The 25,132-nt window shown below is 42.3% G+C and overlaps 1 protein-coding gene across 1 annotated transcript; it reads left to right on the top strand.

The window, feature by feature from the left end:
- Positions 1-4,556: 4,556 nt before the first annotated feature.
- Positions 4,557-12,695, top strand: LOC118899471 (histone H3.3A). The gene is made up of 4 exons (XM_036861250.1): positions 4,557-4,673; positions 6,207-6,357; positions 7,540-7,693; positions 12,033-12,695. Exons 2-4 carry the CDS (start codon positions 6,230-6,232, stop codon positions 12,159-12,161), a joined length of 411 nt encoding a protein of 136 aa, XP_036717145.1. The 5' UTR covers positions 4,557-4,673; positions 6,207-6,229; the 3' UTR covers positions 12,162-12,695.
- The last annotated feature ends 12,437 nt before the right edge of the window (positions 12,696-25,132 follow it).

The following is a 25,132-nucleotide window of genomic DNA, read 5'->3' as shown; positions in this document are numbered from 1 at the left end:
TCGGGGCTGGGGACAAGGAGGCTGAACAGGGCTGCTGGCGCAGATTTGAATTTCTGTCCTCCTACCAGGTACTTCTCACTATTTTAGACTCTTTTTGGTGGTGACCAAGGCACCTACAGGGTGACTGCTTAGCAACATGTACATTTTGCAAATTTGAGCTGTATCATAATTTTAAAATACTTGACCTTTAAAAAGTTTAATTAGATTCAAAATCCATTCACAAGAAATTCCAAGTTTACATTTGTCAATGAAAGAAAGGCAAGAATTTTAAATATATAACTTCAACAGTTATCACTTTTTTGAATGACTGAAAACAATTATTTTGAAGTTTTTCAGTAAGATCATCAAGAATTTGAAGAGCTCTTCATCCTAAAATCTTGATCAGGAATGGCATGTGGCCATTTCAAGTATAAAACCTGATATAAAAAATTATGCTCATGGATGTAAGCTCAACATTTCCCATTAAAAACTTTGAAAACATTTTATTTGGGAGTTTTATACAAGTTTGATATTTATTATCTTCTTTAAAATGTAGTTATTTTCTCTCATAGTGATTATGTAATATAAAAATATGTAAGGAAAGTTTTAATCAAGTTCTATTTGAATCGCTCCAAATCCCCTTCACTTTTCCTCAGTGTACCGTACAAAGAGGATCTTTTTCTAAGAGACATGGAAAAGTGGAAAAGTTGCCTTAGAAGATGAGGGAGCCAGCCTTGTGAAAAGTTTGGGGAGAGCATTCAAGCTGCAAAACACAGTGAAATGACCCTCAGGAGGGAAGAGCTTGAAAGATAAGGTAGCAGGGCTGGAGCAGAATACCACCAGGGAGGGGGAGCAGGATGCCACGAGAGAGGGCAGGGGTGACGCTAGGCCCTGCATGTTAACCAAAAGCAGTGGGAGGCCTCGGAATGCATTTACACAAGGGTGTGACTTAATCTGATTTACATTCTATAAATCTAATCTCGGCATGCAGTGTAGAGAATGGAATACAGAGGTGCAAGAGTGGAAAGAGAAAGGTCATATAGGAAGTAACTGGGGGCCAGGTGAGAGGTGAGGAGAGGAGGAAAGGAGTAGGTCATTCTGAGAAGCTTTTCAGAGGTAGGACCAATAGGACTATGGGAGTGAAAGAAAGGGAGGCTTAAGTAGGATGCCTACACTTTTTGGTTTGAGCAGTTAAGTAAATCATAATGCCATTTACTGGGCGACACTGAAGGAGGGACAGTTATGGAAAGAGGACTGGGATCCAAAGTCTCAGGACATAGTTTTCAACAAAGGGCAAATAGAATCATAGATGATAAGAGATTTAATGGGCGTATGAATCATTAATCTGGCTCCTACAATACATACTGAAATATCTACAGGTAAAATGATGTAAAGCCTGCAATTTGCTTCAAAATCATTTGAGTGGGGGGAGGTAGGAAGAATGAGTACAGGTGTAGATGAAACACAAGATTGGTCATGAGTAGATCATTTTTGAAGCTAGATGATGGGTACCTAGAGGTTCATTATACTACTCTCCTTTTGTGTATGTCTGACAATTCCATGGGACTGGATGAGATCACCTAATATTCAACAAATGGGGAGAGCCCCACACTGGGGGTGGAGTGGAGTAGAGGTGGCAGTGCTAGTGCAGTGGAAAGAAAGAGATAAGACCACTGCTGTCCTAGAGTTGACATTCTCTGGGGAAGAGACAGATAACAAGCAAGTAAACAAATATGACAGATTTAAATCAATGTGATAAAGAGGAAGGGTGATGTGATAAAGTGTGCATGGGTACTGCAACTGAGTGGCCAGAAGCAACAGCTCCTTGAGGCAGTAATCTTTGCACTGGACTGACTCACGAGCTAAACAGATATCAACAGTGGTGCTTTTAAAGTCCTTTCCATTCTACTTTTTAAACTTTTACTCATAAACAAATCTGAATTAGTGACCATAAGCTTTCTACTCTAGGGAAAATGTTTTAACTTAAAAGCTTTTGCTCCCCTCCTCTCCACTGTTTTTTTTTTTTCCTCTCTTTTTTTTTTAATTCATTTGGCTGCACTGGGTCTTAGTTGCAGCATGCGAGATCTAGTTCCCTGACCAGGGATCGAAGCCGGGCCCCCTACATTGGGAGCATGGAGCCTTAACCACTGGACCACCAGGGAAGTCCCTCCATTGTTTTTTAAACTCCAAATTTTGAAGCCATTATTAGCCCAATAGTTCTAGAAGTAGAGCCAATTCAGGACTGACCCTGGTACCCCCTTTAGAATCCCTTTTTGCCCTGACAGCTTTCCTTCCCCCATCATCTGACTTTAAAGTCCTCTTCTCCCCTCAGCTACAGTTTTTGCCACTCTTAGGACTCCAAAGGACCTCTTTCCTTCCCTCTTCCAAGTGCTACTTCCCTGTGCAAAGCAATGCTTCCAGAGATCATAAGCCCCATGAGGGCTTGTGTTGTTCACCGCTGTCTTCCAGCACCCAGAACAGTGCCAAGCACAGTTAGCACCCAATAAACATTCACTCAGTGAGAAAACTTCCAGAAGCCACTAGGTAGGTAACCAGGCACCTACCTAGGTGCTAAACGTACTTGATCCTACAACTAGAAAAAACTTGTGGCCTATCTTCACACAGATAAATATCACTCCTGTTTTACAGATGGACAGCTGAGTAGGTTCAGATAATCCAAGATCAGAACTATTTCACCTAAAATAGTCTTTCCTGTCCTTAGAAATATTTTGAAGACAAAAAATAGAAGCTATGGAAAAATCTAGCATATAAAGAGAACGTTACCAGTGTCATTGAACATTTCTTGAAGATATGATGAATTTAATTGATATATAACAGCCTTCCTGGAAAACTCCTGGAAAAAAAACCAACAAATATTTTGGTTTCCTCAAAACAAAACATAAAACAAGCAAAGAAACCTCTTCTTGGCCCGAATTATAGGAAGTCTTCGCTGGCAGCTCAGCCTAAGCTTTTTTGCATATGTGCTTTTAAGACAGGCTTGCAGATTGCATGTATTCTGCAGAGCAACCACAGACACTTAACATTCATTAAATAGTAATGAAACAGGAGGCCTGGATTTTTTTTGGTTTCTCCTGGGTCTGTTCATCACTCAAGTGTCCTTGGACAAATCTGTTCCCTCTCTCATATCTGATTTCCATATATCCGTGTCAGGATAATCTCTCATATCTGATTTCCATATATCCGTTTCAGGATAATGTTTATGACTAAGATGCTTTATAAGATCTTCAGACTACCAATAGTAGTTATGCCCTCCATCTATGAAATTTATCTCCTTCACTATCCTATGGGATGTCTTCATGACACTTCTATTGAAAACCTTCACACATAGTTGCGAGTGCTGTCAAAACCATCTAGGGACGTACAGATATTCTAAGGCCAATGAGCTGACAACGTGGATGACTTGAACCTGAAGTCTGTTTCCTATGCTACTGAGAATTGGAAAATGGATAAATGTGATAATCCCCAAACCACGTTTTCCTTATTTCTGCCGTTTTCCACCGCATCTAAACTATGCAGAAGCTGCTGACAACACTTGACTATCCAGTATTTGGCAATTCTACCGAATACTGAAAAGGTTAAAAGGCCGAACTTGCTAGTAGGACAAGCTGCCGCCAGGACTGGTAGCCAGGCTCTGGTGCAGTTAGCTGTGTATTCCACACATTGTTTTAGAGGCTTACAAAATACAGCCATCTTGCATCAGGCATCCCGGCTCAGGAAGAAGGCGAGCCCCGTCCCCTCGGCCCTGGAGATGCCACCTGCGCGGGGCCGGGCGTCCTAGGTGGCAGAGCCCTTGCGGACTGCCTACAGCCCGCACCGCGGGGCCCGCCACGGCCCGGGCCGGTGTGTTGAGTGACTAAAGTTGTCTACGGGCGGGCCGGCCGCACCTGGCCCGGAGAGAGAGCGTGAAGACTGCCGTCCGGCAGCCCTGCCAGCGGCTAGAGCAGCCCCATCCGAAAGTGGACGCGGGACGCTAGGCTGCTATTTGCAAGCTTCCTGTTGGGTAGTGTTTTCAACTGGGGTGCACCGACCCGGCTGACGGTGCCCTCCTCCCCGCCCCCACGCCGCCCGGGGCGCCTCGGGGACGCGCGCCTGGGCCCGCGCCGGAGCGGAGCTCGCCCTCCCCGCCGCGGCCCGAGACGCCCGCAGGCCGGGCGTTCACCGACCGCACCTCCTCCCGCCCGCCCCTCCCCCCTCACTTCCCCCTCGGCGCCCCAAACCCGGGCTTCCCGAGTTCCAAGACGTGTGCGCACGGAGCAGGGTGGGAGTGCGGGGCCGGAGAGCCGGAGTTAAAACAGGGGCGGGCGGGCAGCCGTCTCGGCTCGAGCCGGCGGCCCTTCGGCGTGTCTTTTGTGTTTGTACACACACTGCGCGAGGCGGCCGGGAGGAGGGAGCGGGCGGCGCGCGGGGGAGGGGCGAGCGCGCGCCAGCGAACGGGCGCGCGGGGGGAGGGGCGGAGGCGGGGCGCGAGCGAGGGGGCGGGGGCGGGGCCGAGCCTTCCCTCCATTGTGTGTGATTGGTTGGCGCGCGGCGCGGGGGCGGGGCGGCGTGTGTTGGGGGATAGCCTCGGTGTCAGCCATCTTTCAATTGTGTTCGCTGCCGCCGCCGCGCCGCTGTCGCTCTCCGACGCCAGCGCCGCCTCTCGCTCGCTGAGCTCCAGCCGAAGGAGAAGGGGGGTAAGTTTCCCCGTCTGCCCGCTTCCCCGGAACCGAGCCCCGCTTGCCGTCAACCCCGGGCCGGGCCCCGGCGGTGCGGTGAGGGGACCCACGGTCCCTCTGGCTTGGCCCACAAACTTTTTGGCCCAGAAACGGAGGTGAGGAGCGAGTTTCCCTCACCTCTCAGGCGGCGGCGGCTCCGGCGGCTCCCGAGTCTCTCGCCGCCTCAGCCCAACAGCAGCAACCGCCGCGTCGCCGAGCCTGCTCTCCCTCCCCGCGCCCCTGGCTCCTCTTTCTTCGGTGAAATCCCGCCCGCCGCCCCTTCCCGGGACCCCAGACCTTCACCACGACCCGCGCGGGCCTCTTAACTACCGCCCCCGGACCCCGGACCCCAGTTTTCGAGCGGGAAAAGGGTGGAAATCGCCACTGCTTCCCACCCTGGGGTAACTCGCTTTTTGCTGCCTCCCCACAGTTGTTGCTAAGCTTCACCATCTTGTCTCTCTTCTCTGGTCACCGACCATATTTTTTTCCCCGTTTCTCTCTTCCCCATTTCAAAAAAGGAGGAAAATTTTTTAAAGAGAAACATTTTTTTCTCCTTTTTTAGAGAAGCGGAAACTTGATACATTTGAAATGCACAAAAAAAACTTTTGCATTTTGGAGGGCGGCACGTGGCAGGGGATCGGGCTATTTTCGAGCGATTTGGTGTTTTGTCTCTTTGGTAGGGAATCGGATACGTTTTGCGATTGTTTCCATTTTGTTCTGGTCTGGGAGCCGAGTTTGTGCCTGCGCGAGACGCTGGGAGCGAGGCGGGCAGGCTGGGGGACCCTGTGCCGAGGGGCCGGAGGAGGCGAAACCAAAAGTTTATGTGGTGCTTGGGGTGGACTGGTCGGCCGGTCTCGTGCGTTAATTAAAGCCTGGGTGCGGGGCACTTTTTTTTTTATTTCACTGCGAAGCTTCTGAAGACTGGACGCCAGGACGGTGCTTTGTAGAATGCTCGCTGGTGGTAGCTGTTGTTCCCCTCTTGTTTTTTGAGACGCCTTTTTGTCAACAGAACTGTAGAGATGCAAAAGCAGGAATGTTTTCAGATATTTACAGCAGTCTATCAACTGCCAGACGTAAAGGGGGGGGGGCGGGGGGGTGACCAAAACCTTTCTTGCTGTAATTTGACTCGACCTTTCTGTGGTTTGTGGCTTCGTTCTTTTGACTTGTTAGTGGATCGAATATTTACAGACATTTCTAATTTCTACTTTAATTAAAGAAACTGAAGCGAAGGCTGTTAGGGGTCTTTTTGTTTTGCCGTTTATCGCTCAGATTTGGCATTTTTTAGAGATGATTGGTGTTAATGCTAACAATTTTCTAGTACTACAGTTTGTTTCAGGAAGTCATATTTGGATGGTAGACGTAATCTGCACACTTTCAAATTATGTAACGTTACAGACATTATTTTTTTATACTGATCATAATTTCCAGATTGGGGGGGGGCGGTGGTAGTGGCAGGAAAACTTGTATGTTTGGTAGTTGCATATGGTGATTTTTGTGTTTTGATGCCGGTAGGTAAGTAAGGAGGTCTCTATACCATGGCTCGTACAAAGCAGACTGCCCGCAAATCGACCGGTGGTAAAGCACCGAGGAAGCAACTGGCTACAAAAGCCGCTCGCAAGAGTGCGCCCTCTACTGGAGGGGTGAAGAAACCTCATCGTTACAGGTATTAAAACAAGAGGAGGGAAAAAATGGGACAAAGCCTATCTCCCGAAGCAGTATCTATATAACTTAATAAAAAGATGTATAATCATACTTTTTGCTTTAGAGAAACTGATAATTTTTCCTTTTGAATATTTATTAATACTTTAAAATATATATATAATTTAGTGTTAGGTTTTATTGGGAACATGTTTAATTTTGAAGCCATAATCTTACCCATAGCCCAAAGGAGAGGTTATATCACTAATAACATTAATGGGATAGGGTAACATTTTATTTAGCTGTTAGGTGTAATGTGTATTTTTTAAATAGTAAAGTGTTGTTTTTAAATACATTTTTGAGGATACTCTTTCTCTCGGTAATTTAATCAAGATTGGGGGTCATTTTGTTTTAGGTAAGTCCCTCATTTACTTGAATTGGTTTATTTCCTTCTGTTAGCACAGTTTTGAACTACCCTGAGCAGTGTTGTTAAGGGCATCTGCCATTAGAGGGCAGAAGTTGTCTGTATTTAGGTGTCCTCTGCAAATGATTTTACAGTTAGCCTAAAATAAAAGTGGAAGAAATAAGTCAGAATTGAGGTAAATTTCTTGCTTAAAATTAGTTTAAAAAAAAAGAAAGAAAGAAAACTTCCATATGGAAGATACACCATAAAAGAGTATTCACATTTAATCATTCATAAAGTGTGTGCAGTATTCAAAGGTATTCTGAGAAATCAGACTTAAATGCCATAAGTGTATTTTTTAAAGGAAACTCATTGGGTTGTGCTGGTAGGTCTTTTAGAAGAATTGGGGGTGCCAGTGGCAAGGAGGAGAGTGCTGCCAAATTGAGAAGAGTCTGAACAATTTTGACTTCTATATTTGTGGCCTAGTACTTTCCCAAGTTGTAATAATAACAAGTTAGTGATATATATGTTAAAGAGGAAGAAAATAAAGGGGACTTTGATTAAACCTCCTGCCAGGAATCTACTTTAATATCATGCTTTTTGCTTTAAAGGTATTGTGTTACTCTTAACAGACTTGAATATTCAGGTCATAAATTAATAGTGAAATTTGATACAGAAGCTGAAGAATAGTTGGGTGATTTATTTTTTGAGAAGTGACTGCGTCTTTTTAAAGCTGATGACCACTCCTCTTTTATGTTTTTTATGTATTTGGTAACCATGTCTTTATTGTGTTTTGTTTTAAAGGCCTGGTACCGTGGCACTCCGTGAAATTAGACGTTATCAGAAATCCACTGAACTTCTGATTCGCAAACTTCCCTTCCAGCGTCTGGTGCGGGAAATTGCTCAGGACTTCAAAACAGATCTGCGCTTCCAGAGTGCAGCTATTGGTGCTTTGCAGGTAAAATGGCGGGTGGGAAAAGCTCTAAGAGTTGGCCGTTCCTGCTTTGTACCAAGAACAATTCTAAATCTTTGCATGTGCTTGTTAAATTTAATCATCACAAGCAGATGAGGTAGGTCTTATCTATTTCACTGTTAAGATGTCAGAAAGGTTAAGTTGCTCAAGGTCATACAAGCAGACATAGGATTTTAAAATTTTAGTCGTTGCAGTGTTTAAAGGGGAAAAAGAACCTTCTGGTTTGGCTTACAGTTGCTGCAGGACATCAGGAAGTCATGGGGCTAAAGGTCTGTATTGGTAATTAGTTTCAAACAGTGACTGATATAAATGGAATGTTAGAATAAATGGCTTCCTGGACCTGAAGAGGCAGTTGCAAGTGGAGAGAACATAATATCTGGGGTGGGAATAGGCAGCATAAAAGAATTGTGCATTGAGGTAAAAGAAGCATGAATGGTAGTTAGGATTAGGTTGACGATAAGGAGAAAAAGATACTAGGCTTGTAAAGAGGAATTGGAAGACTTGTAGTTTGCTAAAGGGGATTATGTATGGATTTCCACTTAAATGGGAAACATAGTGAATTTAATCTTAGCTCCAGTGTGTCAGAACTTTGAGAAGTACTGTTTTAGCTGTGGTTATGTATTTGAAAATACTGGTGGTTTGTGCCAAGATTAAAACTTGAAATGCCCACAAGTAAGATATTTGATTAGGTATGTGGGTATAATTAACATCAATCACTTGAGTAACCTATAATGTTAACGAGTTTGGCATTCGTTAGATCATTGTAACTCAAAGTATGGTAAGACTGCCACCTCCTTCAGAGTGTGGGGTTTGAGGTGATTAAAATTGCAGATTGCTAGGCACCTCCACAGACCTGAATCGGAATCTCTTTTGGGGGAGGGTCCAGAATCTACATACACTCCATTGGAGGATTTTTCAAGGCTGCTGTTGCCAAGCTTTTCCTTTATGTGTGAGGAAGATTTGATAGGTGGATTCTACCCTGAAGTGTAATTGGTTGAGCTGTTTCTATGGTTAGTCTGAACTTCATTTGATTGGTGAATTCCAGGAGTAGGCATCCATTAAATTCTCAATGAATTGAAATTACTGAAATTTCAAACTACTAAAATTTTCCAGTGCTGTTATTTAAAACCTTTATTTTCTGTTTTAATCATTGACTATCTTTAGATCCCATTTTGTTTATTACTACAATTGCTAATCACATTTTCCCCACTAATTTTAAATATAGAAATATTATTGATATTCTCAAGCATTGCTCTAAAGCCGCCAATTTTGTTTTGTAGTTACAGTTAGCAGGGCTATGCTTGAAGAACACACTATACTTGAAAGTCCAGCATTGTTGAGCTTAAGTGTCAATGATAGAGCTTTGTAAATTGATTACTGAACAGTCTGAGTAAAAGACTATTGTCTTTTTAAAATTCATGTGTAAACTTCCACGTTGCTGTTATTAAGGTGTGTGTTTTATATTTGTCAGTAAGTGTGGTTGTATTGGTTTTGAGCAAAATGTTTAATTCTGCTGCCTGTAGTACTCTTGCATTAGGTAGCTCTTTATTGGAAGAGTAATCTTTGTTAGAAATTTTTTTTGTTTTGTGTTGCCTTTTTTATACATCAGTTCTCTTAAAGATACAGAGATGGAGAATTTGCTAATGGAAATAGGGCAATAGAAGAGAGCAGTTGAAATAGAATTCCAAAAGTCACTATTTTTGTCTTTAGAATTACACAGTTTACAACTTTTCTAATACAACTAAATGAGGAGGGGAAGTAGTCCAGTGAGGATGGGAGAGAATTTAGTCTAGGTTTGCCATAAATAATCAAGAATTAGCTAACTTGAAATTTAGCCTTTGCCCCTAATATCTGAGAGTTTGAACTAAGGTATCGTGTTAAAAATGGACATTGGTGGTTTGAAGTGGTGGAAGAGTCAGATATTGAACATACTCAAAATGTTGTAAATTAACATTTCCTTCCAGTTATAAGATATTTTTTCTTTTGCTGTTATCTCAAAATTACGTTCATTGGGCTATAAATTAATGTGTCCGTCTTTAATTCCCATCATAGCCTTAATGTTTAGGAGACTTTGGCACATTGGCAATAGAATTAGAAATATATGAGTCATGGTTAAATTCCCTATGAGTATTGACTCTTCTCCCAGAGCTGACCAGACACAACTCTATAAAACCTATAGCCAGGTTGTAAGATGGCAGTGAGAGGCCCAGCTGCCACATGCCACATTTGAGTAGTACTAGGGGAGCCAGTAGATCATTATTCCACTCTTAAATGGTCTCAGAATTGGAGGACCTGTTGGCTTGTCCATATAGCAGCTCATAGTGCTGTGTTTTGTAGAAGCCTTCTAGATTTGCATAATCCTGAGATACGCTGGGTGAAACAAAAAAGAAACTAGTTTCTTTCTTGAGGAACTTCAGTCCTAGTATCTGATGTGTGTTGTGAACCCGTAAGAGTAGGTAGGCTACAGTATGCTGTGTTTCCTAAATTTTTTACCCATTTCTAGAATATCCCAAGAATTAATCCCAGAACATTAAGGACTTTTGCTTTTAATATATTCTTTGGAATAGGTAAGATACACGGAACTAATTGCATAGAAAAGATGCAAATTTCGGGAATTCCCTCGTGGTCCAGCGGTTAGGACTCCGCGCTTTCACAGCTGAGGAGCCGCATTCAATCCCTGGTCAGGGAACTGTCCTGCAAGCCACATATCCCAGCCAAGAAAAAAAAAGAAAAGATGCAAATTTCAGTTAGGGTTAGAGATCTCTGTTAAGTAATTTAAGGTCATTAAAAGATGGCTAGTGTACAAGGCCAATGTGATTGCCAAGGAATTAGGAGTTCAAAGTTACCTGCACCTGGGAACCAGGGGCAAGAGGAGTGTTTGCTTTCTCCTTCATGGAATAATCTTGAGGTAGTCCATAAAGGGTAGGTAAATAAGACTTAGCTCTTGATAACAAATGCTGCAGAAAGACATGTAGGGGATAGTAAACTTTGGGTGAAACAGATTTTTATAGAAGAGAGAGATTAGGCTAAAAAGAATGAAGATATAAATGTAGGAAATAATTTTTTTCGTAAGATGGAATAACGTAAACCATTTGAATTAATTGTTGCTGTGTTAGTGCTTTTAAAAGCAGAATCTCGAGTTTTATTGGCAGTCAAAATGTTTGTAAAAAGCAAATCTGGTTCTTCCCATCTCTGTATCTTATGTGTTATGTAGTATTTTGGGCTTGAGCAATTCAAGTTTCCAAAATGGAAATAATTTTTTTAATTAGGACAAAAATAGCAATTACAAAAATCTGGTTTTTTCCCCTAAATATATCTCAAACAGAGAAATAACTTGCTTATATAGAAGCCAAATAATGTCTTTCATTTAGTGTGTTCCTAATCCACTAAAACAGTTGGACTGATGACTGGACTGGTAAAACAGTAGGTACATTTCAAAATGAGTAAGCAGATGTTTTAACCTAGACTAAAGGATTCTTCAGCTTTTCAGACAGCTGTAAGATGTACTAACAATTTAAGAGTTAATTATAAGTAGAAGCTCCCCTTTTTTCCTCTTTACATGCCAAGTGTTGGTGAATGATTCATGTAGCTACCAGTTTTTGAGTGAAAGTAGGGATAAGAAGATGCCTTCAGAAAAGTCTTAGAGTATAATGAGAAAAACCAGAGGGATCAATGTTAATGCTGGGAGGTAGCAAAAATGCCACTACAGATAGGGGTGCATAGAGGAAGGTACAGTTAGTGGGGGACATGGGGGCATATCTCGGCAAAATAGGTCAATGTATGTAAGTAAGACACAAATCTGGTGTGTTCTGGGACCCAACAGCACTCTAGCGGTGAAACTGAGGTGTTAAAGGAAGGGTAGATGAGGACCATGATGGAAACCAGTGGTCAAACAGGTATAATGAAGTGTGAGTAAGATTCAGAAAAAGGAGGACACAGCAGGGTAGGAGAGTATATTACTTTGGATTAGATACATGATTCCATTTATCTTTGTGAGGATGAGAATGAATGTTAGAATTTAAGTTGGATTTTTTGCTTTACTCAAGACACATTTCAGTTTACTAAAAATCACATATAACATTTAAAAAATTAAACTTTTTTAGTAGTGAAATTATTTGACTTGTATTATTTGATAAAGACTTGAGTTTTCACTTTCATAAGCTGCCTTTCAGCCTAGTCGCACAGGTTTTAAAATGTAAGCATTTGGTAAAATAGTCAACATCTTCTGAAGTAGGTTTTTTAAGGGCTCAAAAACCTCATCTTTTTAACTGATACAGATGTAACTTAACTATTGTTAATATTTTTTTCTTTATTCCTGTTGTAGGAGGCAAGTGAGGCCTATCTGGTTGGCCTTTTTGAAGACACCAACCTGTGTGCTATCCATGCCAAACGTGTAACAATTATGCCAAAAGACATCCAGCTAGCACGCCGCATACGTGGAGAACGTGCTTAAGAATCCACTATGATGGGAAACATTTCATTCTTTAAAAAAAAAAAAAAAAAAAAAAAAATTCTCTTCCTGTTATTGGTAGTTCTGAACGTTAGATTTTTTTTTTTTTTTCCCGTGGGGTCAAAAGGTACCTAAGTATATGATTGCAGGTGGAAAAATGGGGGACAGAAATCAGGTATTGGCAGTTTTTCCATTTTCATTTGTGTGTGAATTTTTAATATAAATGCGGGGACATAAAGCATTAATGCAAGTCAAAATGTTTCAGTGAACAAGTTTCAGCAGTTCAACTTTATAACAATTATAAATAAACCTGTTAAATTTTTCTGGACAATGCCAGCATTTGGATTTTTTTAAAACAAGTAAATTTCTTATTGACTGCAACTAAATGGTGTTTGTAGCATTTTTATCATACAGTAGATTCCATCCATTCACTATACTTTTCTAACTGAGTTGTCCTATATGCAAGTACATGTTTTTAATGTTGTCTGTCTTCTGTGCTGTTCTTGTAAGTTTGCTATTAAAATACATTAAACTATACCTGCTTTTGGTCTTTACTATCAGCCTTGTCTGTACAATTAACTTACTTGAAATTTCCATATTCAGAATAATTTTAGTATCAAGTGTTTTGTCACTTTTTATCTGATACTGTTGAGAGAGGAGGAAAGTATAAGCTTTGTATGGGAAGGAAACTGGAGCTACTGGCTTTCCTCCAAATTTTTAAAAATTTGAAGATGGTATATCTATTTTCCAAAACCAGAGTTTGACTATGGATATGTGTACTTTTAACCAGCAATTCCCAAACCTAGCTGGCCAGCAGAATCACATGAAAATAGTTAAATCTGTTTTAGTAGTGAAAGTACATTTATAAACATAATCTGTTATTAAACTTTGAATATTTAATGGTAATTTAACTGCAAATGTAACAGTCTTCAGCTCAAAAATTAGTGCATCAGAAAGCTGGCTATTTTAAGATATTGTATATTTAACCCTGAAGTTATTAATCAAGCACCTATAGTTCATTCTTAGCACTGTGTTTTATTTAGCATTGGGGTGATTAATGTGAAAAGAGGATGGTGAACCTTTTAAGACTTACAACATCTCTTATTAGAGAAATGCAAATCAAAACTACAGTGAGGTATCATCTCACACCAGTCAGAATGGCCATCGTTAAAAAATTGTCTACAAACAATAAACACTGGAGAGGGTGTGGAGAAAAGGGAACCCTCTTGCACTGTTGGTGGGAATGTAAATTGATACAGCCACTATGGAGAACACTGTGGAGGTGCCTTAAAAAAACTAAAAGTAGAACTACCATACGACCCAGCAATCCCACTACTGGGCATATACCCTGAGAAAACCATAATTCAAAAAAGAGTCATGTACCACAATGTTCACTGCAGCACTATTTACAATAGCCGGGTCATGGAAGCAACCTAAATGCCCATCGACAGACAAATGGGTAAAGATGTACATATGTACAACAGAATATTACGCAGCCATAAAAAGGAATGAAATTGAGTCATTTGCTGAGACATGGATGGACCTAGAGACTGTCATACAGAGTAAGTCAGGAAGAGGAAAACAAATCGTATGTTAATGCATATATGTGGAATCTAGAAAAATGGTACAGATGAACCGGTTTGCAAGGTAGAAATAGAAACAGATGTAGAGAACAAACGTATGGACACCAAGGGGGGAAAGCAGGGGGGGAGGGGGTGGTGGTGTGATGAATGGGAGATTGGGATTGACATATATACACTAATAGGTGTAAAATAGATAACTAACAAGAACCTGCTGTGTAAAAGATAAAATGTAAAACAAGGGGCTTCCCTGGTGGCGCAGTGGCTAAGAATCCACCTGATTGGGACATGGGTTCGAGCCCTGGTTGGGGAAGATCCCACATGCTGCGGAGCAACAAAGCCTGTGCGCCACAATGACTAAGCCTGCGTTCTAGAGCCTGTGTACCTAGAGCCCGTGCTCCACAAGAGAAGCCGCTGCAATGAGAAGCCTGCACACCACAACAAAGAGTAGTCTGTGCTGCAACTAGAGAAAAGCCCGCGCACAGCAACAAAGACCCAGTGCAGCCAAAATTAATTAATTAATTTTTAAAAAGTTCAAAACAAAAACAGACACATGCTCCCCCAGTGGTCATCGCACCACTTACACCGTTTACAACAGCCAGGATGTGGAAACAACCTAAATGTCCACCAACAGAGGAATGGATGAAGAAGATGTGGTACATATATTCAATGGAATATTACTCAGCCATAAAAAGGAATGAAATTGGGTCATTTGTAGAGACGTGGATGGACCTAGAGACTGTCGTACAGAGTGAAGTAAGTCAGAAAGAGAAAAACAAATATTGTATATTAACGCATGTATGTGGAATCTGAAAAAATTGGTATAGACGATCTTATTTACAAAGCAGAAATAGAGACACAGATGTAGGCAACAAATGTATGGATACCAAGGGGGAAGGGGGGTGGGATGAATTGGGAGACTGGGATTGACATATATACACTACTGATACAATGTATAAAATAGATAACTAATGAGAACCTACAGTATAGCACAGGGAACTCTGACATTAGTTGTAGCATATGAGTGAAGCTGCTCTGGAAGTGAACTGAGGTGAACTAATCAATGGGCTAAGAACAGATTCATGTCAATAAGATACAACATTGGGCTTATAAACATAAACATTGGTGTTAAGGTTTTTAGCAGTAACTTCATTTTTAGAATTTATGTCATTATAAAATCAATGTGAGAAATATGAGATTTTTTTAGAGCCTGTTTCTAATTTGTTGACATGGTATCCTAGTTTTAGTGTGATCGTTTGTATAGGCTTCTACAGGCAGGCACTAGTATTACTTGGAGTATTGGCAGGAGCATATGTTCACTGCAGTATAAGCTACTAAGAGCCAATTGAAGTATGTTTGATACAAAATAGATGAACTTGGCACTCAAAGCAGGTACACAGATGTCTGGTCAATGTACTGAGCTTGTCTCAATATACCATGGTCTGTTAATACTTGATAGGTATTCTCTTATTTCTATAAGGTAGATAACTCTTTCCTACTTAACTAAAGAGGCAATGAAATTTGGGAGGATTATTCTTATTTGACTAGGGTCTAAACAATATGCATAATTTTGAGGTCAGGGTTATTTTTTGACTTAGATATGAGTGTGATCTGCCACTCCCATTGATGCTTATTAACCTGGCCTGAAAATCCTCCTTTTTTTTTTTTTTTTTATAAATTTATTTTATTTATTTTTGGCTGTGTTGGGTCTTCGTTGCTGCGCCCGGGCTTCCTCTAGTTGTGGTGAGCGGGGGCTACTCTTCGTTGTGGTGCGCCGGCTTCTCATTGCGGTGGCTTCTCTTGTTGTGGAGCACGGGCTTTACGCGTGCGGGCTCAGTAGCTGTGGCTCACGGGCTCTAGAGCGCAGGCTCAGTAGTTGTGGTGCACGGGCTTAGCTGCTCCGTGGCATGTGGGATCTTCCCGGACCAGGGCTCGAACCCATGTCCCCTGCATGGCAGGTGGATTCTTAACCACTGCGCCACCAGGGAAGCCCTGAAAATCCTCTTACCTGCTATGCTTTGGAGTTGGCTACATGAGAATTTACCTAGGAAAAATCTATAGTGAATTAGAGTTGGGCCCAAAGTGATATGTGGGGACCATAGCTAAACTCACCTCTCGTTATTAAGTTCAGTTTTTAGCATCTGTAACAAGGTGGTAACCAGCTTTTGAATATGAAGTATCTTATGAAAATAGCTGATTAATATGTAAAAGTTTCCAGAAAATATTCCTAAAGTCTAAGACAAGTTTACAGATGAAAAACCCTATGAAATCATGTGGTAAGATAAAAACTTTAGGTAAGGTTTTAGGGAAATCAGGGAATGCTGGAAGAACTTCTAGGAAGGAATTTGGAAATGTCATTCTCTTAGGCAAATGAGGGGAGGAAATCTTCCCTTGGCTAAATACTGTCAGGTGGGTTAGTGCTTGAACAATGTCCAAGCTCTTGCCCTTCTCATCCTGACAGCCTAGAATCTGAGAGGAAATCAACTTTGCACATTTGAATATATTGAGGATGTGCTAGATGCTGAGTATGTAAAGGTATAAAGCTGCTCCAATTTAAATTCTCAACAACTCTGTAAGGTGGGTACTATTATATACCCTATTTTACAGGTGAAACTTGCCCAAGATCACACAGTAAATAGAGGGGATGGAATTTGTTCCCCAGTAGACTAAATCCAAGGCCTTGCTTTCTAATTCCCATGCTCTAAGTGTGAGATATACAAATAAGAGCAGTTAATTTGTCGGGAGCACTAGAAGAAGTTAAGGAAAGTCTTGACAGTAGAAACAAGTGGGGGCCAGGGGAGACAAAATTGGGAATGATAGGGACAGATTATAGAAATTACAAGAAAACTCTTCATTTGAAAACATGCTGCTCACCACCAGCTCAGTCTTGAGCTACCCCCTTAATTCCTCCCTCTTCCTCACCTCCATTAAATCCTGTTGACTTCCTCCAAAAGTGCATCCAAAACTTTCCACTTACCCCTTCTACCATCCTAGTCCGAGCTGCTATCAGCAGCTAAGTTATTGCCATAACTTAAATCAGTCTGCGTTCATCCACTCATTCCCTCCGGCCTCTTCACACAGCCCCCAGAGAATGTTCCTAAAACATAAATCATTTCAGATCTTTTCCGCACTTAAAAATTTCTAGTGGCTTCCCATTGCTCACAGATTAACATCTAAACTTGCTCATGAGGCAGGCCCTGTGTGATCTGGCCTTGTCAATCTTCTCTTTCCACCACTTACTTATTAAGCTGTAGCCAAACCCTCTGCCCACATACCCTTTGTCACATCCCTTGGCTTTATTTCCTTATTTATCAAAATCCGAAATTACATTACATTCTTCCTGACTCTACCCCTACTAGAATGTGCTACAAAACAGGGGTTCATTGTCTTCTCCATTGTAGCCCCAGTGCTGGTACATAGTAAACCTAAATAATAATCAATTGCATTCATGCTAGAATGAATGTTCCTGCTGTCCTTCAGATTTTAACATTAAGCTTGTATAACCTTAAAATATAGTAACTGATTTATTGTTTTGAAGATTAAGTGAAAACGTGAGCTTTGGCACATAATATTCAATAAATGCTGGGCTAGAATTTTAAATTCCGATAAAGCAAGTCAGGTATATATTGTTTCTTGCAAAGTTGTAGAGAAAAATGCCTCCAACTTCCCATCTTTCTAAGTAGTATGCATTTTCTATTAAAACCCTGCTGAATAGTTATCATTCTTATGCCATTAAGCATTGGTCTCTAAGTGAAATAGGATTTAGGTAACACCCTTATCACGACAGTCAGTTGAATCAGTAAGTACATAACTAGTGGTGAAACCATAGGTAAGAGGCATTCTCTTAAAGTCATTATGAGTACTTTTTTCACCAGTATCACTAAACATTCTTTGGAAAGTTCTAGTCAATGAGAAAATGTATTTTTTTAAAGGAAATAATTATTTGCAGTATAACTTCATAGCTGAGTTCCGGCTCTGGGAGTTTTCTGGCTGTCCAGTGGTTAGGACTCCGGGCTTTCACTGCCGTGGCTTTGGTTTGACCCCTTGTCGGGGAAATAAGATCTCGCAAGACCAGAGGTGCAGGGGGGAGTTCAGGTCCACCCGATGCCTTGTTCATTCAGTATTTATGGAGCACCTTCCATGTGCCAGGCACTGTTGAAGGAATACTGAAGTGAACAAAACAAAGTTAAAGTTCTCTGTCCTCATGGAGCTACATTCTAGTGAGGGAAACAGACAAGGAAAATCCTTAAAGGATAAAGAAGTAAAATACAGTTGTTCCCCTGAATTCCCTGGGATTGGATCCAGGACCCACCACAGATACCAAAATCTCGGATGCTCAAGTCCCATAGTTGGCCCCTCCACGGCCGTGGTTCCACATCCAGGGAATCAACCACCACTGATCGTGTGGTACTGTAGGATGTATTTAGTGAAAAAAATCCGCGTATCCTTGGACACACACAGTTCAAACTCATGTCCTTGAACAACACAGGCTTGAACTGTGCAGGTCCACTTATAGGTGGATTTTTTTTCAATAAATATGCAGTGAGCCCTCGATTTCCCTGGGTTCCGCATCTTCAAATACGGAGCGCCCACTATGGGACTTGAGCATCGGCAGATTTTGGTATGCGGGGCGGGTCCTGGAACCAATCCCCCACAGACACGGAGGGACGACTGTACATCGTTTATTAGATAGCGGTAGGTGCTAAAGAGAAAAATTAACATGGTGAAAAGTGTTGTGATACAAGGGAGGTGGGTGTTGGGAGTTAGGCCAGGAAGGCATCACTGAGGTGTCATTGGAGTAAAGCCCTAAAGAAAATGAGAGAGCAAGCCACACAGATGTGAGAGAAGAATATTCCAGGCCCTACTGGGGGCCCTGTTGGGGGCAAGCCTGGTGTGTTCAGGAACCACAGGGAGACAGGAATGGGTGCAGTGGAAAAAGTGAGCAGAGTAGGCGAGAAATCAGAGATGCAATGGGGACCAGATCCTGCAGGACTTAGAGGTCCTAGTAAGGACACTGAGTGAGAGGAGATGCCTCGGGAAAGTTTTAAGCAGAAGAATAATATGGTGTGACTTAAGTTTTAACAAAATCACTCCAACTGCTGTGTGGAAAATGAGGAGAATAAAGGTAGAGCAAGAAGGAAAACCCCTTAGGAAGCTACTGGCAGTAACCTAAATGTGACATGATATTGTGGCTTGGACTTGAGTGATGGCAGTGGAGGTGGTGAGAAGTGGCATGCTGGATATTTTTGAAAGGTAGGATGGCTGGGACTTGCTAATGGGTGTGGGCATGAGAAAGAGAGGAGTTAGTGGTGCCAAGGTTTTTGGCCTGAGCAACTGCAAGAATGAAGTTGCTATTGCCTGAGACAGGGGAACCTGACGGGGCAGGTTGGAGGGGAATATAAGGAGCTTAGTTATGGACATGTTAAGATTGAGACGCTTATTAGACTTTAGTGGAGATTTCAAGTAGATTGTTGGATACGAGCCTGGGGTTTAAGAGAGAGGTTTGGGCTGGAGACAGAAATTTAGAAGTCATCAGTAAATGTATGGTCTAAAAGCCAAGAAGCTGGATGAGATCACCAAGGGAGTGGGTGTAGATAGAAATTAGAGAAGAGGTCCAAGCACTCAGGGACTCAACATTCAGAGTTTAGGGAGTGAGGGGAGCACTCCGAAGGAGGCTGATACGAGTGGGCAGACAGGAAGAAAGCCAGGCATCCGTGATGTCTGTAAGCCCGAAGAAGCAAGTACTCCAAGGAAGAGTGGTCTCTGTGACAAATACTACTGCTGTGTCAAGAAGAGGGTGGTCTGAGAGTTGACCATTGGATTTGGCAACGTGGAGGTAATTGGTGATCTTGATAAGAACCATGTTGGTGAAATCGAGGGAACAAAACCTGATTAGAGTGGATGCAACCGGGGCTTTAAGCAAAATGATCACACTTCACGTTGTCAATAATGAGACGAACTGACATTATAAACTCCTGATGTAAAACACTAAGGACACAACATTACCCAAACGTTTACCCCAAATGTTTAATCTGTATATAATCATGAGGAAACAACCAGCTAAATCCAAAGCGTGAGACATACTACAAAACAACTGGCCTAGGCTCTTCAAAAATGTCAATTTCACAAACCAAAACAAGGCCGGGGAACTGTTTCAGATTAAAGGTGACTTAAGAGACATGACAATTAATTGCATGTTAATCAATCCTTCATTGGATCCTGGATTAAAAAAAAAAAGTTAAAAAGAAACTTTGGGGACAGTTGGGCAAATTTCAGTATGGAATATATGTTAAATAATATATCAATTTCAAATTTCTTTGGTGTATGATAATGGTATTAAGGTTATACAGGAGAATGTACTTGTTCTTCACTCATGCTGAAGGAGTGAAGAGTCATAATAGCTGCAGCTTAATCCAAAATATATAGAGGGGAAGGTGGGGGAGGGATAGACTGGGAGTGTGGGGTTAGTAGATGCAAACTATTACATATAGAATGAATGGACAATGATGTCCTACTGTATAGCACAGGGAACTATATTCAATGTCGTGGGATAAACTATAATGGAAAAGAATATTTAAAAAATGTATATATATGTATAACTGAGTCTGCTGTACAGCAGAAATTAACACAACATTGTAAATCAACTATACTTCAGTTAAAAAAAGAAAACATATATAGAGAAAAAGATAAAACAAATATGGTAAAATAACAATTGGTAAATTTACATTGTGCCATTCTTTCAACTTTTCTATAGGCTTAAAATTTTCAAAACAATCAGTTGGAAATGTTTTTAAAAAGAATTAGAAGAAATGAATTGGTAACTCCAGGAGTTTTGCTTAAAATAAAGAGAAATGGAAAGTAAATGAAGAGGAAAGTGGAGCTCAGTGTTTTTGTTTTTGTTTCCTGTAAGATGGGAGAAATAGAATATTTGTTTGCTATTGTGTGTTTTGTATGCTTGTGCTATTGGGGTTGTGAGGATTATATGAATTAAAACATGTCAACTGCTTGGAACGTTCCTGGCACATAGTAAATGCTCAATAAATATTCACTGATATGTTTATTATAAAATTGTTATTTTTAACAAATAATATTTATTTTGGAAGCCCAAGAGTCTCAATTACAAAATTATTGGTTTTAATGAGATCTCAATAAGATGGTAGGTAATAAAATATACAAAAGTCAATAGTGGTGATCATTTTGTAATGTATAAAAACATTGAGTCACTATGTTGTACACCTGAAACTAATGTAATGTTGTAAGTCAATTATACTCCAGTTTTTAAAAAGTCAATATAATTTCTATACATTAATAATTAGTTAAAAATTTATAATGAAACTAATTGCTGGTTATAAATTAACATACGCATATGTAATATAAAAAAAATACTATCGGGCTTCCCTGGTGGCGCAGTGGTTGAGAATCTGCCTGCCAATGCAGGGGACATGGGTTCGAGCCCTGGTCTGGGAAGATCCCACATGCCGCCGAGCGACTAGGCCCGTGAGCCACAATTGCTGAGCCTGCGCGTCTGGAGCTTGTGCTCCGCAACAAGAGAGGCCACGATAGTGAGAGGCCCGCGCACCACGATGAAGAGTGGCCCCCACTTGCCGCAACTAGAGAAAGCCCTCGCGCAGAAATGAAGACCCGGGCTTCCCTGGTGGCACAGTGGTTAAGAATCCGCCTGCTAATGCAGGGCACACGGGTTCGAGCCCTGGTCTGGGAAGATCCCACATGCCGTGGAGCAACTAAGCCCGTGTGCCACAACTACTGAGCCTGCGCGTCTGGAGCCTGTGCTCCGCAACAAGAGAGGCTGCGATAGTGAGAGGCCCGCGCACCGCGATGAAGAGTGGCCCCCGCTTGCCGCAACTAGAGAAAGCCCTCGCACAGAAACGAAGATCCAACACAGCCAAAAATAAATAAATAAATAAATAAATTAAAAAAAAAAAAAAAAAAAAAAAAAAAAAAAAAAAAGAAATGAAGACCCAACACAGCCATAAATAAATAAATAAACAAAATTTAAAAAAATAAAATAAAACTGTCTTCCCAGAAAACTATGGAATCATCAAATGTTAAAAGAAAAAAAAAAAATACTATCTACCATGTCCACTAACCTATAACACATCAAAAAAATACACCTAAGAAATGTGTGGAGAATTATTTAAAGAAAACACAAACTTTTGTTGAAGGCCATAGAAAAGATCTGAATAAAGTAAGAAAGATATATGTTCCTGGATGGAAAGACTCAATACTGTAAAGAATTCACTTCTTTCCACATTAATCTATACATTGAGACAATCTCAGTAAAAATTCTAACAGGATTTTTAATGGAGCTTTACAGATTAATTCTAAAGTTCTTTGAGGGGACTTCCCTGGTGGCGCAGTGGTTAAGAATCCACCTGCCAATGCAGGGGAATAGGGTCCGAGCCCTGGTCGGGGGAGATCCCACATGCTGTGGAGCAGCTAAGCCTGTGCACCACAACTACTGAGCCTGTGCTCCGCAAGGAGAGAAGCCACCACAATGAGAAGCCCGCGAACCTCAACGAAGACCCAACTCAGCCAAAAATAAATAAATAAACTTATTTTTAAAAAATCATTGGATAACGGTGAAACTATTCAATCGTGAAAAAGTAAGATAATTGCACTATTCATGAGGCAGCAGTTGCATTACTATTTCATAACCCCCAAATTAATTTCAGGTTGATTAAAAGAATAAACATCAAAAACAAAATTAATAGAGAACTGAAAGGAAATATTAGAGAATAGTTTAATATTCTTCCTCAAAATCTCCACGTCTATAAACCTGTCCCCTAGAAATGCAAAGATAAGTTAGGATGAGCATCTGTTTCCCAGCACTGTTTGTAAAGCTGAAAATTTTGAACATCCTAAATGTCCATCAGTACAGGAATGGCTAAATAAAATTTTATGGAGTGATATTAAGAAATACTATGTAGCCGGGACTTCCCTGGTGGTGCAGTGGATAATACTCTGTGCTCCCAATGCAGGGGGCCCAGGTTCGATCCCTGGTCAGGGAACTAGATCCCACATGCATGCCTCAACTTAAAAAATTCACATACCACAGCTAAGGAGCCCGCCTGCTGCAACTAAGACCTGGTGTAACCACATAAATAAATAAATATTTTAAAAAAAAGAAAGAAATACTATATAGCCATTGAAAAGAATGAGGCAGAGAGACCTATACATGCTGATGTGGAAAGGTTTCCAAACTATACTGTTAAATAAAAAAGAAAGATGTGCAACAAGCGTAGCATTTTTCTTTCTATGAGTCTAACAACAAAAACAGCAACAAAACCGCAAATCACTTGTAAATCGTGTGTGTATGTACACATTATATATACACAGAGACTACATGCATATGCATAGGAAAGGTCTGGAAAGATGCACCAAACCGCTAACAGTGGTAGCCTAAGGGGAGCAGAGTTTCTGGAATCTTAGATATTCTGGCAGAGGAGCCACTCACAAGCATGGCTTCAGAGCTCCTTACCCAACTTTTTATAGCAACAGGAGGGATTTATTGAGGGCTTGCTATGTGCCAAGCCAAGCACTGTACTAAACTCTGCTTTATCTCAGTTCTCACAAGGACCTCAGGAAGGAGACTGTTACTACCTCCATTTCAGAGATGGGAGAAGCGAGGCTGAGTATCCCCATCTTCCTATCCCTGCCCAGCCCTAGTGTCTTGGACACATCCCTGTGTTTGTGGTTCCCCTTTGAGAGAATCCTTCTGTTTGGACCCCTCCAGGTTGCATCCTTTTGTAGTCGCCTGTGTCTGGTTTGCGGGCAGTTTCAGGAGTTAAGTAGGGCACTAGCTTGGCCAATGCCACAACCGTGGGCAGGACACTTAACCTCCATGAGCCTCAGTTTACCAGTCCAAAAAACAGGGACCACTGGTGGGACATGAGGTGATTTCATGTGGCTTATGAGTGATTTTTTTTTTTTTTTGGCCGCGCCGCGGGGCATGTGGGATCTTATTTCCCAGACCAGGGATCGAACTTCCGCTCCGTGCAGTTCTTAGCGCAGAGTCTTAACCACTGGACCGCTGGGGAACTCCCATGAGTGAACATTTAAAAAAAAAATATATATATATATATATATACATATAAAAAATAGTTTATGAACTAGTAAAATAAACATTGTACATCAAACCTGGGATTTCAGATAGCACCTCTTAACATTTTGAGTGGATTAAAAATTATAATAAGTAAATAATAGTACAGGTGGTGCTGGCCAAAATGACGAAAGGGGTAGGAGAGGAGGGGAATTTATGAGAAAAAGCATGAAAAAATGCTTAGCACAGAGCCAGAACGCACACACAGTGAGAACTCAATGCACTGATTTAATTGGTTATCATCATCACATTTGGACTTGCAATAAGCAGTTCTGATTCCAAGTGTAGGGGACCGAGACGGAGTGGGAAGAGAGAGAGGTGGCCAGGACTTCTGTCACCAGCCTAGGGCACCCTCAAGACGTCCCAGGCCCGGGCTTAGCCCCGGTGGGGCCCGACAGCGTGTTGGAGAACTCGGTGGCTTCACGGCCAGCTGAGCCGAGGCGACCGCGCTGGCTCCAGACTGGTCAGCAGAGGGCCGCGCATAGGTTCCTTCCTGCACTTCCTGCGCGACTCGCGGCTCTCAGCGCCCGAAGCGGCGCCTGCCAAGGACGGATTCCGGAGGAGCGCTGCCCGGTCTCGGGGAATCGGGTGCGGGAAAGGCTGCCGCTGCCAGCCCGCCCCCGGGAGCAGCCAGCGGGGGACGGGGCACGGACGGAGCCTCGAGAACCGAGCGCTCAGACTCCTCCCTGCCCCTCGCCGCCCACACCCCATCTACCTCAGGTTGGGAGGCCGGTCCTCCACGCCTTTCGCCTCTCGAGCCCACCCCTTTCGCTCCTTGCCCCTGTTGTTGCTCTAATGAGGGCTTTTCCTTTTCCGCACTTTTCTGAAATCGCCTCCTGACCTGGGCTCTCTCCCTGCGATCTCTCCCTCCCCACCCACTGTCCAGCGCCTGAGGGACCTTCCTACGACGCCAAGCTGATCTTTCCAGCCCTTTCCAACCTAACGCCAGGCCTGCGGACAGCACCGCCGCCTTCCTCCGCTGTCACTGGAGGCCGCCCCACCCAGACCACGCCCCTCGGAATCCCGACACGCCCCTCCGAGTCCACGCCCCTCCGAGACCACGCCCCTCCGCGCCGGCTGCTCTTCTGGAGCTCCGGAAGGTGAGCGAGCGCTGGGAGTCCCGGCTCTGCAGCGCACTCCCCGCCCGCCCAGGAGGGAAGATCCTGGACGCCCCCTGCCGTCCCTGCCAGGGCCACACGCGCCCACGATGAGGCCTGCTTCCCAGACCTCAGCCTCCCCGGGGGGCAGGGCCCGGGCTCGCTGTCCCCGCAGCT

The sequence above is a fragment of the Balaenoptera musculus genome, chromosome 1, assembly GCF_009873245.2.
Source record: "Balaenoptera musculus isolate JJ_BM4_2016_0621 chromosome 1, mBalMus1.pri.v3, whole genome shotgun sequence".
Lineage (NCBI taxonomy): Eukaryota > Metazoa > Chordata > Mammalia > Artiodactyla > Balaenopteridae > Balaenoptera > Balaenoptera musculus.
This window is presented reverse-complemented; position numbering and strand designations above follow the sequence as displayed.